The 19,929-nt window shown below is 39.5% G+C and overlaps 1 protein-coding gene across 1 annotated transcript; it reads right to left on the reverse strand.

Annotated features, from left to right (window-relative positions):
• Positions 1-262: 262 nt before the first annotated feature.
• LOC136254087 (splicing factor 3A subunit 2-like) lies at positions 263-19,679 on the reverse strand. The gene is made up of 8 exons (XM_066046743.1): positions 19,625-19,679; positions 19,475-19,545; positions 15,029-15,078; positions 11,236-11,287; positions 10,512-10,619; positions 3,680-3,820; positions 465-533; positions 263-384 (listed from the first exon to the last, which is right to left on the reverse strand). Exons 1-8 carry the CDS (start codon positions 19,662-19,664, stop codon positions 355-357), a joined length of 561 nt encoding a protein of 186 aa, XP_065902815.1. The 5' UTR covers positions 19,665-19,679; the 3' UTR covers positions 263-354.
• Between the last annotated feature and the right edge of the window lie 250 nt (positions 19,680-19,929).

Raw genomic sequence — 19,929 nt, forward strand, 5'->3', positions numbered from 1 at the left:
ATTAGCACTACAGACCACACCCACCCCTATTAGTGAATAATTATAAGCTGGTGGGAGTTTAATGCACTCTTAAAATCTTTTTCTAAATCATTATTCTAATACCGTATAGCGGGATTTTCCTAGGGGGAATTTTTGTATAATGGATTATCTTGAATGAGGATTAACTCCAATTGCAATCTGTGACAACTTCCCCATCAAAATTTGTAGCTCAATCAAAATCCTCAAGAAATGAAAATTTCCCTTGAAAATTTGGATGGCCATATGACAGTATACATGTACATTGTAAACACTTCACAAATACACATGACATGTTTAAAGGAAACAATACACAATACATTATGACAAGTGAAGTGTTCATCTTTTGAAGTGAAATTGCATGAAGAACTGGAAGGAAAGAAAAAATATGTTCGGGAAAGTTTTGCACACACGTAATATGTTTACATGTACGTACACACATTACACACCTGCTTAGTGTCCTTGTTCCATTCTGTCCAGAACTTTCCTTCACCCTTGTCCACTTCTCTACTAGGAATCTACAACATTGTTACATAACAACTATGACTGGCTAGTACAGTGTACACAAACACACAATATACTCTCACACAAACTGACTATCAATTACTAAACGGAAACTATGTTATGTTCTCATAATTACGTGACCCGCTGAGTTAAAACCAGCCGTTTTCACAAAATTTAATTTTGCCATAAAACCGTATTGAAATACACTGGGTAATAATACACATGATACATGAAAATTTAACGCACAATTTAATAAATCGCATTTGTATGCACTGAAATTAAGCTCAAATCAATAAAATCTATAGACTACTGGACATAGGTGGCGGAAAGGGGGGAGGCTAAGCCCCCTCAGAATGATATCCCGCCAAAATTATCCTTCTTGGAGTGGGGCTGAAAACCGTGATAAAGATTGATATACTCTAATATAACGCTCAAATGCTCTAATAGAGCAGTCAAACCCTTCATAAAAACATGTTCCTAAAAGTAGCTTTAAAAAAAAATGAAAAAGTTGCCTACAGCGGGAATCAAACCAGGTACCTCTTACTTTAAGAGTCGGTGTCTTACCACTGTATCAAGTGCTTCCAGGTAGCTATAGGCTGCTTTGTACTGCTTATAAATGCTATATGTTCATTAACCTATAAATTAATTTTGAGACATTGTGAAAGCTAAAATGGCAACAGCTTCCGGGAGGCCACAGCCCCCCAGACCCCCTGCTGCCAAAGACTCTATACTCTGGTCAGCCCCCCCCCCTTATATCAACTACTTCCTCCGCCACTGCTACTGGATTCACCTGTTTATGAAGAGTAAGAAAATCTTTGTTTAGTGCTCGCACAGCAAAGGATACATGAGTTATGGGCATTTATTTACGATGCAGTAAAAACAACACTCACCATCGTCATTTCTTAGTTGGAATGGCTTTCTTCTTGGTCAACACGGAGGAGTACAGGGAAAGCACTATACCTTGATTGACTTACCAGTTCATGGTGCACAGATTGAGCCAAGTCCAATCTTCGTAGCTTGTTTCAATCGTGAGTTATGATTGGTTATCTATGCGTATATATAATATTTCCCGTACTGTTGCAGTACAAATCAAGTTTATCACTGTTCCAACTGTCAAGCACTACAACTCCAAGAACATTCATCATAAAAGGCCGAAACTTCGGCTGTCTACTCTTTTGTTACTATAGATTACAGAGATGCAACAAAATGGAATTCGAGGAATGTGCAATACAGCCAGTTTTTGCTCAGCTGGTCACATATAACATTACAAACGTATGAGATGCACCTTCACAATTAATCCACTAACTACAGAAATTACAAACAATTCTCATGATTGCATGAAGTCATGTTGTGTTACTGTAAATCAACACCACACAGTAGTAGAAAAAGAAATGGGACACATAAAACAGTGAAGAAATCAAGCACACAGCATTAAACATATACTTGGCTGGAGGCATCAGTCAGGTAAGTAGTTGGTTATTAGAAATTGCGGTTAAATAAAAACAATAACATAGAAACTTGTTTAAAGGGTTCGGAGACATTTGTGACCAGATCTGCAAAAACCCGACATGAATGGCACATTTTTTTGAATTTCTGTTCATTAAATATTTATAATCTACTTAGCTAAATGTATGCTTGAGGTTTCATTAGCAATCCAGGTCTGACCCAGATTTGACCCGACCAATTTAAAGTGAGGCATGCGCCAACTGCTACGTTTTGAGTGCCTATAAGCACGTTAAGCATGAGAGTGTCTATACTTAACGATGGTAGTCAGTGGGCATGACTCCACGTAAGTTTGCAAAAAGCAAGATACGTCTCCTGCAAGTAGGTCTGGATTTGTGCATACCTATTACCTAACACACCATAATTTTAAAAAAGTATGACACATTCCTGATATAAAGTGGGCGTGGCTCACAAAAGAAATTGGCCTTGATCTATCTCATAAAATAGCAATCGATTAGTGGGCATGGCTCCACATATGCCAGCAGGCAGCTATGAGCATGGTTTTGTACATATCATCGATAAATAGGCGTGGCTGCACACAGTCGTCTGATAAGTGGGCGTGGCTCACGAAAGAAGCTGAGTGCATCAGGATTTGACTATAACCACTTACGTACCGTCCAACTAAAGCAATTTGCTTCACACGTGATCCTGTGCAAGCCTTAATTTATAGTATATAACATTGAATACTTGCACATTACCGTAAATTTTTTTAAGCGCTTTGTTCTTAGTGAAGAAAGGGCCTAACAATAAATACCTGGATATCATCTTATTAGCCTACTCAAGAAGAAATGATAGTGTGTAATTGATCTTTCTTCACTAATTTCACCTTTGTATGTAGTGAAGAAAGGTGATACAAAGCAATCAATTCCCCTACTCATGGTGAACAGGATGGTGCAATCAATTCCCCTACTCATGGTGAACAGGATGGTGCAAATTGCAACTCCATGTGTCATTCTGGTTGTAAGTGACAACCATTTTAGTATTCACCTGTAATTTATTTTCCCTATACTTGCTGTACAAATCAATCTTCTGTTGTTGCTACTTGGTAGGGCTGTAACTCCCTAAGTTATCGGCATATGAAGCGGAAACTTTGCCAGAGGATCAGGCCTTCATCTAGGAAATAATTCAGGGGTTATCAGAGTAAGGGGTGGGGATACTGTGAGCATACATGTACTTTACTTTTTTGTACACGACATCTAGGGACCATGCCCACTAGACTCTCAGATTGTTTCTGGTGCATTCTCAGGTACAGTATCTGAGAATAACATGCCACTCAGAAAATTTTTGCATTTCAGACTCTTGTAGATCAGCGTTGAAACCGGGTCGGGTCATCCGGGTCACATTTTGTCCAGGTCATACGGGTCAGACCCACTTTAAATTAGACCTGGATTGAGATCTGGTCACATTTATAGGCTTAGTCATGCCTGCTTAGCTGTTATGAAGGAAACGTAAGGACAGTTTTGGGTGACAAGAAAGCTCATGATCCCTGCTTTACAGTACTACCATATAGTATGATATCTGTTCAACAGTGAAAGACAACAATCACATTTCTCCACAACACAGATCAGTGTGTGCATTTGTGTGTACCATACATCAACTACAGTGACCACACCACTACTACTACAGTGACCACACCACTACTACTACACCCAGTCACCTTGAATGAGATGGTCTCATAAGGCTCAGCAGCAAACAACAGGTACTGCCAACTTCTGTCTGGTGGCTCAATCCTCTGCTCATAAGCTGACATAAAACGATGTCTCGGACAAATCCCCTCAGCAATTTCTGGGTAGTCAATCTGTCAAATTGAACCAAAAAATTATAACATGCCTGTAGGCACAGATAATATAAGGTTAGATGAATTAAATTCAATTTAATGCCCACTCAACACAGTAACAACAAGTTTATAGTTTGGTACAAAACTATGTCAACAGGGTGAGACACTATCCTGGTAGCCGGTAGTGCTTGGCGATATACCGTTAATACCATTTACCGTGATAAATTAACATAACCGGTTATCATAACGTGACAGCCTTTGTCAGGATCATTACCATTGTTCACCTCACACATGACGGTACTTTACTTAATGCATGTATGTATAGATGCAGGCAGGAATGACTTGGGGGGGGGGCACCCTCACCCTTCAAAATGTGTCTAATACTTGAGACACACATGCCAGCTACTAGTGCTCGGCGGTATTGAAATTTGAATACACAGTATTAGTCATTTCTTGGGCCTAGTATGAAGTGGTATGCATCCCAAACCCCCAAAAATATATAGTTTTTGTTTAGGGTGTGTCTGCTAAATCATAAACAGATTGGGCAATTAAACGCCAAATGCTGGGTTAAAAGCAATCCTATACTGCTATTCATCGATATACCGGTTATCAAATATTCATGTATTGGTCAATTCCATTGTTATGGACAAACATTCACACACTTCCTCTGCTTACTCTATTAGTACACAGTATTGTTTCACCATACTAATATCACAAGGACATATATACCCACCATACCTTTACCATAGTATATTGTAAAAATATTTTACTTACTTTAACTGGACAAGAAAATGATAATATTAAGTGTTACGGACGTACGCGGACACTTGCAGAATCTCTGATACAAAGATTAAAACTTTAAAATTCTATGAGCTATGTGGATATATTCAACAATGTTTATTGAAGATATTTTCATCATAAAAATGGCTTTTATAATTAAGTACAAGATAACTACATTTCTTAATTCATATGAAATTAGCAGCTGTTTTATGATGTTACAATGTACAAATTTTATGTTACAGAACAACTTAGTTTAACATTGTTAGTAACATTTGAAGCACATTACAACATAGTGAGGCATGTGTATATATGTGTGTATGGTCCATTCCATTGTTACAGACATACATTTACAGTTTGTACACATCATTGTATCACTAAAAGAAAATACCGTATAATGTACAAATTTTTGAGGTACGTAATTTTCACGGATTTCGCGGTTGCTTGGCTTTCCACAAAATTTTCATCCTCGAAAATTAACAATTACCAGGATTAGTTCTATGCTTTCTGGAACCGCAAAAATCCTGAAATCCAGGAAAATCACGCACTTCAAAAATTGTACGTATACAGTAATTTTATACCAGGATGCTGTAAAGTTTTTACACATTTCAACTGGTCAAGGAAGGGTCATTGCTGTATTTAGTGTAATAGATGTACACAGAAATCTCAAAAGCAGGTAGGGAGACAGATTATTCAGACTAGCTAGGTTAGGGGTTTGTTTCCTTTTAGAGGGCCTATCTCCTCTTTGAAAATATCAGAGCATTGGCAGAAGAGGGATTCCAATGACAGTGTCCTAATGCATGTTATACAGCTGTTGGTAACCTAAATTCTCAAAGTAAATCATGATCAGATACTACCACAATCAGGAGATACACCCTATACATCCAGTGATTCCAGTCTAGCAGATTACACATAGAAACATCTACTACAATAAAGATCACCTGAATATTGCTGCTTGGCACTTTCCATTTGCCATTAAAAGAGTGTGGTAAGGTGATTGACAATAAGGCTGCTACCAACTGATTCTAGTGGAGCTGGAAGAATTTTATGGTCATTCCAGTATAAATTGCAACATATTTGTAGGAAACTGAACTATATACTGTATATAGAATACTTGCACTCACACACACTTGTAACATTAGGTATAATTAATAGCACTGCACGAATGTATTAGTGTACCACATATGATCACGTGATTATTAGTTGTCGCCTCGTGCTGTTCCTACATGACGCTGCGAGCAGTAACACTGAACCTACTGAGTGATTCCCAGTGCCGGTCAAGGCACCCATCAAGGTAACACATCGATTCGCTGACATTATATCTGTTGTACTTTGCCCTCTAGGCTAGTAGAATCCCGGAGATGCCATACGTCTTCAGACAGTCGGATTTACCCAAACTTGACATCCAAGTAGATCGCAGCGCTGACTTTGAGGCATGGAAGGCCCAGTGGACGTCCTACTGCACACTATCAGGACTGGCTGGCGAAGAAGCTGCGACAAAGGTACAAGCACTTACCCTGTGTTTGTCGAGGGAAACCCTTGCTATTGTTAATAACCTCGGCTTATCAGAAAAGCAGAGGAATGATGTTGATGCAAGCATACGCGCGATAAAACAGCACATAGATGGCCAAATCAATGAATCTTTCGAGCGTTGCAATCAACGAAGCCGCACACAACAACCAGGAGAGGGTTTTGACGATTTTTTGGTGGTCCTCAGGGAACTGACAAAGACATGCAACTTTTGTTCCAACCAACCAGTATGCACAAAAGAGCATAAGAGACCAGATCATCGAGGGGCTAGTTGACAAGGACACTGTTGAGCACTTGCTTCAAAACTGTCCCTGGAGGCTGCCATCATTATACGCCATGTACAAGAGGCTGCTAAGAAACAATGCCGAGAGAGCAACCCAGATTCAGTCCGACAGCATAGACAACAGCTCCCTCCTACCCAGAGACAGCAACCAAGACAACAGCTTACCGCCACTTTCCCTGGATGCGGATCCAAGCCACACTTAGGCGGTAGAGCACATTGCCCAGCCTACGACAAGACCCGCCACCACTGCAACAAAGCAGGGCATTTTGCCAGGGTATGCCAAGCACGCCAGGTATGGCCATCCACACAACCGCCAGCCACTTCAACTGCAAAAGCAATGCAAGTGCCACCTGAGAATCCAGGAGAAACCGTTCCCAATAAAATGTCTGCCCTCAAACAAGTTACCTCTACAGAACCCGCTCCCACTATCACAATACGTATCACTACTGCAAATGGCTCCAGTGTGACATCAGTCTTGCCAGACTCTGGAGCAGACATCTCAGCAGCAGGGTCACAGCTCTTGACACTATTGGACGAACACTAGCCGAACCTCCTCCCCTCACTGATGTCGCCACACACAGCCAGTGGTCACAAGATGACACCCATTGGCAAGCTTCCTACCACCTTCTTACTCCGGGGTACACATTTTTCAAGAAGTCTCAAGAGTCATGATCTCATGGAAGGCGTGTAAAGCACTGGGCATCCTTCCAGAATGTTACCTGGTCCCACTACCTCTACTCCCCGCCACTGCTGACTCACAGACACCCTCACCCACAGTGAGTGTCAATGCGGCAACCATAAAGACATCCTCAAACAGACCAGCTGATGACGGCCTTCCCAACAGTTTTTGATGGACAGATAAGAGTTATGCAGGGCGAAGAGTTTCACATAACCATAGCAGAGACAGCCAAACCATTTTGTGTTCATACACCTCGTACCATTCCATTTGCATACCGGGACAAGCTCCAGGCTGAGCTCCACCTACTCGAGTCTCAAAACATCATTGCTCCAGTGACTGAGACCACACCATGGTGTGCACCACTTGTAGTGACACCAAAGAAGAACTCGGAGAAAATTCGAATGTGTGTAGACTTGCCACATCTTAATTGTTTTGTCATTCGCGAAAGATACCAGTCACCCACACCAAGTGAAGCTGTGGCTGACATTGTGGCAAGTGAAGCTAAGATATTCACAGTGTTCGATGCATTAAAGAGCTACCACCAATGTCCCTTGGACCAAGTCAGCCAATCCCTCACCACTTCTATCACGCCATTTGGGCGATACAAGTACTTGCATGCCTCCTATGGCATTTCATCCATATCAGAACACTACAACCGTAGAATGACAGAAGCCTTTAGGGGCCTCTCAGGATTCCGACGTATTGTGGATGACTTTGTCATATATGACAGCAACATTACCGACCATGAAAGTCATGTAAAGCAGTTCCTGCAGCACTGTGCAGACTTTAACATCTCCCTAAACACAGAGAAATGCCAGTTCTTCCAACACCAGGTCACGTTCGCTGGCTTTCAACTGTCAGCAGAAGGCTACCAAGTTGACCCATCCATCACTGCAGCAATCACAAATTATCTCACCCCCACCAATTACTCAGAATTACAATCTTTTCTCGGCCTTGTGAATCAACTGTCAACAAGCACCAACATTTTAGCTACCCTCCTGGACCCACTTAGACCATTGCTAAGCACTAAGAACGAATTTCTGTGGTCCACCCCCCAAGATGAAGCTCTCAGTCACATCAAAAAATCCCTCACTGCCCCTCCACAGCCGTCATTTTTTGACATCAACAAACCTACACGCCTATGCACCGATGCCAGCAGGCAAGGACTAGGATTCATATTGCAGCAGAAGACAGCAGAGAAATGGGCCCTAATTCAAGCTGGTTCACGTTTCCTATCGGATGCAGAGACAAGATATGAAAAACATGTGAAAATTGATCCATTAAAGAAGTATTGACCAAAATGACCTTATCAATTGGAATTTCTGCCCTTTTGATGGGTAGTGCTAAAAGCCGGAACAGAATGTGTGCCAAGTTTAAAAATCGTTTTTGCAGATTGTACACCATTTCCAACTGTCACAGAGTGACTAGAATTGTACTACAGTTAGTTTTCTTCTTCTTGTAGGCATGCTAGAAATCACTTGCTCAAAGTTTCTATTTAAAGCCCATTGCAAGAATGTGTTTTACAATCACATTATCTTGTAAGCATTGTAAACATATAATTCACATGCAGCTAATAACATGTACTATGGTATATCATTGCCAGACTTCAGAAAACCATACTCACTGGCTTGGACACAACTATAACATGAAAATACTACAGTAGTTTACCTTTTAGAATGATAAGGGAGTAATTCTACATCACGATTAAACAGAATTGATAGATTGGTAAGAACACAATATGCAATGTAGCGGACATTAAAAAGAAACTTTGAGCTTGTGATTTCTTAGTCTTGTCCCCAGCTTCTCACATGCTTGATCACGTCATCTGGTGACATTAGTCCAACTTCTTGGCCCAGGAAGTGCACACTAATAAAGTATACACCTGAAAAACTAGCTTATTAGTTGTCTAAAGGTCTTCTTCACCGTTGATTATTGTTCTAAGTCGAATGCCAAGAAGGTGTTTGTATATAAAGTTTTAATGGGTATTCATTAGTCACTCCAGCGAATTTTATAAAGTAACACTCCTTTACATGAATGAAAAGTTTATTCATTTGAATGTAAGCATGAATGAGCACAAGAATCATGTTTGTAGCAATATTCCACTAGAGCCAAGAAAGTGGACCAAAGTCACTAGACGACCTAGTGCGTGGGCAGCTGGGGACATTTATAGCATGTCTATATAAGTGGAAGGAAACTAACTCTAGCACAATTCTAGTCACTGACTTACTGTGTGGCAGTTGGAAACAGTGCAAAATCTGTTTAAAACTATTTTCTACTAGACGCGCATCTCAATTGGTTCTGTTCCATTCCATCCTGTTTTGGATTTTAGTGCTATCCCCCTTTGAGTTGTAAAGCGCCAAAATGGTGAAATTTTGCATCTAAGGATGATTCGTCATAATATCGCCACAACTCAGCTGTTCTGAAACAAGTTGATGTTGTGCTACTTCTAAACACCACAATTAATACTATTCTAACTAAATACACCTGTAGGTGATTAATCAACCATGTATATAATTTAGTTTACACCTGTATATTCATGCTATAGCCATTATTAATTCAGCTAGATAATTAGAATTGTAAATACAGTAATTTAGCGTATTTCATAATTCATTAATTATTTTGTAATTTGGTAATTACATTGCTATGCACTGTTAAGGAAGCGTAACTATAACAAACCACTTTAAATCACGCAGAGAAGTACAGTATCTTCTTTACTGTTTTATAGTGTGTCTATTGTGTTTTCTTGTACGAATTATATAGAGAAAGCCTCGAGGCTGTCCCTCATTTTTGTTCGCGTAAGTACAGGTAACGCCCCCCTTTCAACTCGAAGGATACACTACCTCTAATCTGGTAGCCTAAGAGGCCTTCAATGTTGTTTAATGTTGTTAAACATCTATAAAACTGAAAGGGAAGACCATTCCAGAAGTATATGTACTGTATTTCAAACTGCCGAGAAGAAACCACCTCAGTGCAAAGTTTATGTGTGTATGGAAGTTTAATACAGACTTAATTTAGCTTTCGATTCTTACATCGCTATCCTGACTGCTTTGTACCATTTCTAATGTTTTTGCTCACGTGGGTGCGTACAGACAAACAAACATAGGTAGATAGGTAGGTAGGTAGGTAGGTAGGTACACACAAACACACGTTTTACGAAAAAAATTTCAGTAGCCTACAGCCGGTTAAAGGCCAGCTTAACCGGCTGTAGACACGTGCCTGGTTTAAAAACCTTTTTTCTGAATAGCATTAATTGAAACTATAAGGCATATGAGTATTTATGATTACATAATGGTTTGAAAATCTTTTGGTTTAATTTTTAACTGCAAGGTTTCACGTATCACAGAATTCACCGATTGTGAATACCACACACGAACGTATGTACGCACGCACGCACACACATACTGGCCCATATTCATACAATCATACAATACAAGAGATAGTACCTGAAAGAACAAGCTATGCTGGCCAGTTTCAGGATCACGTTGCTTAGTCACCTTGTAACCTGGTCTACCGATCTTGACAAATTTCTTAACATCAGCCTTCGGTCTCTCCTACATCAAACACAGCACATGTTATTGTATACTGTAACAGCACACACTCACACATGCATGCATGTAGTACACACAAAGTAAAAGCCTCCGGCAGCTGTGCAAAACACAGCTATTTCCAACTGAACTATCAATGGAGTGCCTGCGCACCACTGAGGCACTTGAGTCTTGTGCAGGCAAATCCTCTTGGGGTAGTACTAGTAACCCACAGGAGGACTGTTCAGGTCTCAGAGAGAGAGAGAGAGAGAGAGATTGCGGAATCTAAAGTTCCACAACGACCCTAATACCGCTAAGCAAGACAAGGCAGCTGGATGGACTGGAGCAATGTGAGTAAAGTTTCTTGCTCAAGGAAACAACAATATGTAACAATTTGGCACAACCAGGCCATGTTTTAGCAAACCTGGCTATGTTGCCAGCTTCACACACACGCACGCACACACGCATGCACGCACACACACGTGTGCAGATACATGCACTAGACACACACATACATGTATGCACGCACAGACATGTGCATGCATACACTACAGTACACACACGCGCATGCAAACGCACACACACACATACATGCATGCAAGCAAGCACGCACACACATACAACACACTACACAGTGACTTACTGGGAGAATTTGTGCTGGTGCATCATTGGCTTCCTTGGCTAGACGACGCCCTCTGAAAGGTAATTGAGAACAAAAGAAATCACACACTACTAGAATAACAACACACGCAGGCTGTATCAATGAATACAAAAGAGGTACATTTGATTGGTACACAATCTGATGGTGTGACAAGCCTTCACTACTGCTGTCTGTCTCTTTTTACTACTGGACTGTCATATTACCCGTATTGGGCAGCAAATCAGAGAGGAGTGCATGTGGATAACATGTCAACCCTTTGAAAAGGACACCGGACACACTGATGATCAATACACTTGTCCATGGTCCCATTTGTATTAGTGTATGAACATTACACCTAATGAGGCTGTGCAAAGTTAATTATGTTTCTGGTCCTACCAATTCCCCAAAATTGACCAGGTGACCAGGGTTGAGTTTTTTTGTTGTTGTTTTTTTTTTTGCAATTTGTTTTGCAATTTTTTGATGTGGTAAACTACATTTGACATACAGTAGCAGTACATGATATAGGGGAAAACAAATTTAATGTATATACTAGCATTTTGTAAAAATGTTAGTAATGAAACAAGAGATGAATGATGGTATTACAGCATAGCTAGGTGGGAAAGTCCCTACATTGGCATTGAACAAAATAAAAGTGAGAGATTTTGGTGAGAGAATTCAGACCAAAGATTTCCGTATCGTATGATTGTTGCATGTCGTTGTACTTTTGCCCATAGTACTTTCATGTCTCGTCCATATCACTTCTTGTATAGCTGGTTTCACTTCCGAGTCTTATGGAAGGCTAGGCATGCCACCAGCACAGTCCTTTACCCTTGAGTTGTACTGCTAGGTGGTTTAAACTTTTGGTAAAAATGGAAGATACTTAGTCGTTCCTTCGAACAACCATTCCTGTTTTGCTCTGATATTCCCTCTAGTTCTCTGTGTTAAATGGTAAGGAATAGACTTATCACAGTTAAAAGGATAGGATATATTTGTGAAGCAAGTTATGGGGTTTAAAGTAGTTTTTGGGCCGTTTATTTTTTCCACTTTCAATCTAATTTTATTTTGTATATTAACTTCCTTGAGGGTTGGTACCATCCTAGCTCCGTCAATTACTTACATTTTTGCCATTACCACTAATCCTCTGGTTGGCTGAAATGTTAATTTTCTTGAGAAAAAAATCACTTTATTTTTATCTGTTTATCAGGATCCAGCTCAACTTGTACATACTATAGCTCCCTCAATTACTTACAGTACTTGAGTTCATTGTAGCGAAGTTTCACAGTCATTGGTTACAAAATTCTGTCGCTACAACAATTTATTTCTCTTTGATACAAGCGCAGCAAGCGTAATGAGTATGTTTGTGATGTAACATGGAATTCCAATAGAAATATATGTATTTTGTGATGTCACGATATTGCATTTCCTATCCCTTTTATGTACTCTATTATCTATGATTAGAGTGACTGTTGTATCAAAGTATATCTTGAGGGTGTGCAGCTAGCTAGACCAATGAGGGGTGAGGTCATCTTGTTTACTGTTAAGTAAATAGCTAGATTATTAAGAGGTGTGGTCTCTGTACTCTATCGCTACTAGTCCACCTAGATCTTTAATTGATGGGTGTGGCCGCGAACCTATTGTGAATGGGATCCCAATCATGAAGTTGCAGATATCTAGCTAGTAGATCTCTTATAGTAGCACCAGGGGTGAGTTAGTTATTTCGGTGTAAAATGGTGGCCGTGCACTGTTTCATTTGGCCTCTAGGTATGTGACTGTGGTCAGGCAGGCAGGCAGGCAAAAAAACATGTATATCTGGCCGCCTATAAGTATTTTCCTGTTATTAATGTTGTATATAATAGTTAGACGTCAAGAACCAGGTTTCTACGGGATTTAGAAAACTTGAAGGCCCTGGGCTGTGCCCGAGCGCAGCGAGGGCACTACTAAGGGCCTGAGGGCTCTTGACGTATAACTTATTTAGACTACAACTCGTTATTGTACCTTGAGTTGACAGCAGCTTGTAAACAAGAAACGTATGACTAATTGCTGGAAACAAGCCCTCTACACCTCCCTACATGGCAGGACCACAGCATGGCTGTTGCTACCTGTTTAAGTTTCGAAGTACTGGACTCGAGCCACTGGACTACAACTCATTGTTGCCATTGTTGTGCCTTGACAGCTGCTTGTAAACAAGTAATGTAGTGTTGATTAGTACAAACAAGCCCCCTATACCTCCCTGTAATTCAGTATGGCTGTTACTAGCCATTTAAATGCCTGTGTGTTGCGATTGTTACAGGCACGTAATTATCTGTGTTTCGTATCGCCTCAGAACATGGTCTCTACTGGACATGAGCGTAGCTCTACGAGATTTAGAGACCACGTTTTCAGCCAATCAAATTTCAGTATCAAACTCGTTGTAGTCTAATTCATGTTAGATAGACTAATATTATTCTGTAAAGGAAATTTTCGTCTTCAAGAGTTCATATTATTATAAACTATTGTTGTCATGTAAGATGTTTCTAGGATGATTTTTAATAGCGGCATTTTAGGCAGCAAGCGTTATTCTTGGGGGGATCCCTACTTAACAGTATGGTATAGATAATATTAATGCATCTTTATGAGAAAAAATCTACAAGATATGAAAACTTCATAAAACATTATAAATTATTGTATAATTGCACAATTTAGACTATGGTACGCATAGTATGCTTTGAAGTTTAGTCGTTAATGAGGTATTTAAAATCCAATAGATACCCGGGGTAGGTATCTAAACTGGTTAGGTACATGTGACAAAATTATTTGTCACGTGTGCCACGTGTTTTGCTGGATTCCAGTCACTACAGCCATCAGAAATTATTGCTAGAGTGCAAAGAAAACATCGCTGGATAATGGAGATGATCGTATTCATCTAGGAAGCCTACCAGTGAGTTTTTTTAAACACCAATTCGAGCAGGAAGCCACCATTATTGGCAGTAACGAGAGCCATACGAGCCATAGTCTAAATTGGTTATCGCCCAAATCCACGGTATCTTCGCTATTTTAGAGACCTTCGGAATGGCACATAATCACCTCGGGCTTCGCCGTCAGTGATTATTGTGCCATTCCTTAGGTCTCTAAAATAGCGGAGATACCTCGATTTGTGCGATAACCTACACTCATTTAGCAAAATAAAATAACTAGGAAGAGAACCAGACACATATAATTAACTTTTCGTGGTCTACATGTAATCATGGTCCAGAGGATAATAGAGGAGCTGTAAATACCACACTACACAATGTGACATCATTCCTAAGGTCTCTGTATACACACAAGTGTTATTAGTGGTAACTTGTTAATTAATATGATCACCATAGGAACAACTGAAGCCTGATAAGTCTGATTGAGAACACCACACAATGTCTATCACTATTGGCTACCATGGCAACCATGTCAGTAAATTAATGTAACAATACACTCATGGGGAAGGTGAGTTTTTACAAAGTTGCTTACAAAAAGCTATACTCATCATCAGGGTTGTGTCTTAAGTAAACCAGACAGGATGACTATAACTTCACCACATGCTAGACACATGTAAGGTGTTGGGTCATCACAAGTAACCTCCTACACTATTTCTGGTAGACAACTACACTATCCTACACATACAGCTCTGTCAAATGGACTTTCTCTGAACTAGATGAATGTGATAACAGCAAACATAATACACTATACATATTCACACACATGTAGGCACACACACGCTATGCACACAACACCATGATACGCATACACACTATGGACAGACACTAATCACAAGGACACTCACAGGTTATATTGGTGTTTCTTCTTTCCTTGAGTATGAGCAAGGTAACTACCCTGTAGTATACAATAATAATAATATACACATTTGACTGATTAGAGTGTGTATTTGTATACAAGATTGAGCATGAGTGTAAGTACAGTAAGTACAAGTGTACAACTGTTAATGGACCCTCAGTGTAAATGACACTGTACATTTAACCTGTACAGTTTCTTAAGTCCCCAAATCACTTATAAAAATACACATGCGTACGCATCCACACTACACACTTTGTATGAAATTGCAAGAAGTGCTGAAAACCCTGTATATGGTAGTGACAGTGTGAGCAAACATGAACGTACAAACACACATGCGCACACACGCACTACACATGTGCACATGCACACGCATGAACTACACAGATGCACGCACACACGCACTACACACACACACACATGCACTACACACACACACACACACACACACACACACACACACACAAACACACACACACACACGCGCACTACACACACACACACGCGCACTACACACACACACACAGAGCAAAGTAAAGCCTCCAGCAGCCATGTGAAACTAAGCTATTGCCACCTAGTGAACCAGCACTGCACAGCACTCAAGTACTTTAGTTTTGTGCATCAACGTTTCAAGATTTATGAAGTAAGAGTGCTACAATGACAAGATAAAACAGCTGGAAATGAAGCATGCTGTACTCTCAATAGTCATACAGCTAAGAATTGGATTACTCTGTAAGTGCTTCCATTTCACTTTTAGTGATTGCTGAAATATTATCAGATGAGCCAACAACATTTCTGGATGGTTTTGCATAGTTTTAACATAGAACTTACAGTGCCAAGATCAGTTGTCAACTTATTTCATAACACTACAATTTGGCTAAATCATTCTGACAAACATCACATGTACAACATACACAAACACTTCATAATGATTGTACAGTGAAACCTTATATAGGGCCACCTTTGGGACCCACAATAAGTGGCCCCATTAGTGAGGTGGTCTTATTAATGAAAACCTCATTAATCTGGTCATAAACAGAGTGGCCTTATTATCAAGGTTTCAACAAATCATCACCTGGCTATAGTTGCTGTAACAGTCATATGCATATACTACAGGTTTCATCATAATGCACAGATAGGATTATTCATTACTTGAGGCATAAAAGCATGAAGCACATTGCTAAAACTATTGGCATAGCTTTTGGCAGGTACTCAGGAACAGCAACTTTTGCAGTGATACGTTGAGTGTCTGTTCAGCTGGTCCCTTTAGTAAAGGAATATTGTGTTAGTTTTACCAGTTTGGTCCTGCAGTATGTGGCCACTAACCTTATTAATGAGGTGGCCCTATTAACGAAAATTAAATCAATGGAATAGTATGGAAGATACATCTGGACACTCTGGATCTGGCCACTATAACAAGGTGGCCTTATTAATGAGGTGGCCACTAAGTGAGGTTTCACTGTACTATAGAGGACTTGCATTATGATCAACCACACCTGTCCATCATGTTTGGGGACATTGTGTAAACAGAAAATCATGAAATGGCCTAAGTGAATACATTTGTTTTGTGACACATCTCTGGAAACCTTGAAGTGAAAAATATTTATAAGCCACCAATTCATGAAGCCAATGTTAAAGAATTCTCTTCAAAGTTCAAACCTAGATCTGCTTCTCAGTGTCACCATGAGTGCTGCTTTGGGACTTCTAAACTCCTGGTGTGACTTCACTCAGTGATTTAGTAAATAAATGTTATTACAGGTGTATCTTCATTCTAGCTCATGTGCTGTCACAAGTGCAAGATGGTTTGGAATGTTTACTCATAACATGCTATTTTATGGCTGCCAAAAATGTCAACACTGTAAACACAGTGGAACTATCAAACAATATTTATGCAGGATCGTCCCATGACCATAAAAAGGAAACTGTACTCCACTACAAGCAAAGTACATGGGAAAATTCCAAAACCTCAAAAGGACATAAACAAAGTGCAGTCCCTTGTTTACAGTATCTAGAGACTACAGGCAGGGGGTCAAAATAACTGGAAACTAATACAATACACACAATATTGACTCTTGTGTAATACACTACTGGTATGCTGTAAAGGGTAGAAAACAGCTCATTTTAAAGCTTGTGAACAGTTATACATGACAACATGTTTCAACCTATGTAGTTATCCCTGTGTAGAAATACTGGCTATACTTTAACATATCAAAGTCAGATCAGCCAACAAGCTCTTTAACACTTGAGTTACATAATACAAACCCACTCTTTCTGAGAGTACAAAACGCATTATGTTACTATACAGTAATATTACAGTAATATTTTACTATGTAATATTTTGATAGTCCCTTGAATGTGTCTATTCACTGTCTCAGTGTGTTTTCTGTTTCAAAACTAGTACACATTCATGAACAATATTTACACAACAAACAATCTTGATAATACAAAAGAAAGTGTACTTCAACATGTTTGACAGTATATAATTGGGGTAGCCTGAGTGAACCCCACACTAGCAAGTTGATGGGTTGATGGTACGTATGTCTTGTTTGCAGACAATTACAAGAAAACACGGATAACTTACAAATGCTTCCATATAAGGCTGGTACAGTAAATCACACCAGTTATTGTGTTATGAACGTACGTACCAGCCTTATATGGAGTTTCAGTAAATCACACTAGTTATTGTGTTATGAACATACACATACGTACCAGCCTCATAGTGAATTAGTATGTACATTTATGACACTGGCATGTTTTACTGGCGTATTCCTTATTTTTCATGCATCGTACAACACAGATGATTGAGCTCCATCGCACAGTAGGCATTGCAGAGATTGTGAATGGAAAGAGAAACACCAGAAGAAACAGAATTGAGAAGAGCATGCAAGAAGAAGGGTACATGACAGACATAATAGACAAAGAGAGCTAACACCAGAACAAGGGGAGCTACAAGACAACAGCATGAAAGGCACAAAAGGATATTAATAATTAACTCAACAAAGATGTATACCGGCAGAATAAACATACATCTATTACAGAGGGGTCAAGGTGAACCTCTGCCAAGTGCAGTTCAGCAGAGGTATAGTGGGGTGCTCCACAGGTATGACAGTCTTGCTGGCCAAGATGGCAGAACGGAGTAAGGAGAATGAAATGACACAGGTCATGCAGCAGAAGGAATGGGTCCAATGGCTACTGTAGTTTGCAAGCGTATTGCTACTTTGTTATCTCAGTGTTCTGGACTGTCTTACAGTAGAACATTCACTGGCAAGCTACAATTTTTTTACTCCACTCAGCAAGCAATAACTTGCAAGCAACAAGCACAGGAGAGATCAACAAGCACAGGAGAAATCAATTATCCACAGAACAATTTTACAACAGCGATCATTCTATAAAATACTAGGGCTCTAACGATTAATCGATAATATCAATTATTCAATGAAAAATCGATTTTTTTTTATGATAGTCGCCATGTCATCACGTTCTTTGCTCACTACAACAAATAAAAGCCTCTCTGTACTATTCCATGAACCACTAAGTTATGAGAAGCCGTACAATCACACATGCAAGTACTGTTACTAGTGTTACAATATTCTTACTCCTGAAAACAATAGCTGTTAACTACATCACAGGAAAAATAAACTTGATAATCTGTGTATAGCAGCCATCTTGATAACTAATCAAAACACAGAGTAATCCAGACAAGGGGAAATGTATTAAAATATTTGTGGTGCCTAATTGTCTGGGTTGTGTAATAGAGGGCACACCACCAAAGGTAACCAGGTATTGTAACTACCTATCAACTGCTGCCATTCCTTCAACTCTCCTTTTACCACTGTAATGTTATTCTGGATGGTGTGTAGACTACCACTACTATAATGTGTACAGTATTGATTAAGTGTAGCTGATGTTATATGTATGGTGTTCACTACATATAGATTAATCAATTAATTGATTTAGTAATCGATGATTAATCGATTAAGAAACTGAGAGCCCATAAAATATCAAAACACAACATAGCGTATGTGTAGCTAATCTACAGTACTTCCATGCACCAAATTATTATAAGTCACTCAGGCTCGCCCCATGATGTTAACACCTGTCTAGTGATGTACTGTGTATAAGATATCCCATTGATGAGTTAGTACATTCACATATGTGCAAAAAGGTACCCTTTTCACACACAAAATTTGACCCACTTTTTGAATTTTAAAGCTTCATAACTTTTTGATCATGGCATATAATTGCTTGAAATTTTCAATGAATGTAGCTACAGTATCTGACTACATTTTGATGCTACAAGCAAGTTAATCTGCATAAGGAATCAAGTGTTACATAATTTTGTTTGTTGGTATGTCAATGTGTGGAAAAGGTACCTTTTAGCAAATCCGGTCACTTAAGCATGCACCAAACACACGCACACACACTTACACACACTTACCTCAGTGTTACGTAAAGTTTGACACAACTTGCATTCATATGTCCCCAAATGATTCCTCATAAAATAAGGATCTTGAAAACACACAATAACGTAACACATACATCAATGAAGGTGGTACCCTACAAATAAAACAGTAAAAAGAAAACTCACAACTATTTGTTAAGGATCTCAGGCAGTAGGGACTGCACATACCACTTTGGAGAAGAACACTGGACAACTAACAGATGTACTTTACCCTCAGCTGCAGGGTAGGTAGCCTGTAGCACTGTGCAATAATACTTACAACTCAATAAGCGACAACCATTTTATTTCCAATCGAATCTTCATAGACGGTACAATATTGTTACTTGATAATATAGTTAGACAGAAAAATACAGGGTTCTATGGAGTTTAAAAAGATTGGCACACAAGTGAAGCAAGGGTGCTACTACAGGGCCTGAGGGTTACTAAATTCT

Source organism: Dysidea avara, chromosome 4, assembly GCF_963678975.1.
Source record: "Dysidea avara chromosome 4, odDysAvar1.4, whole genome shotgun sequence".
Classification (NCBI taxonomy): domain Eukaryota; kingdom Metazoa; phylum Porifera; class Demospongiae; order Dictyoceratida; family Dysideidae; genus Dysidea; species Dysidea avara.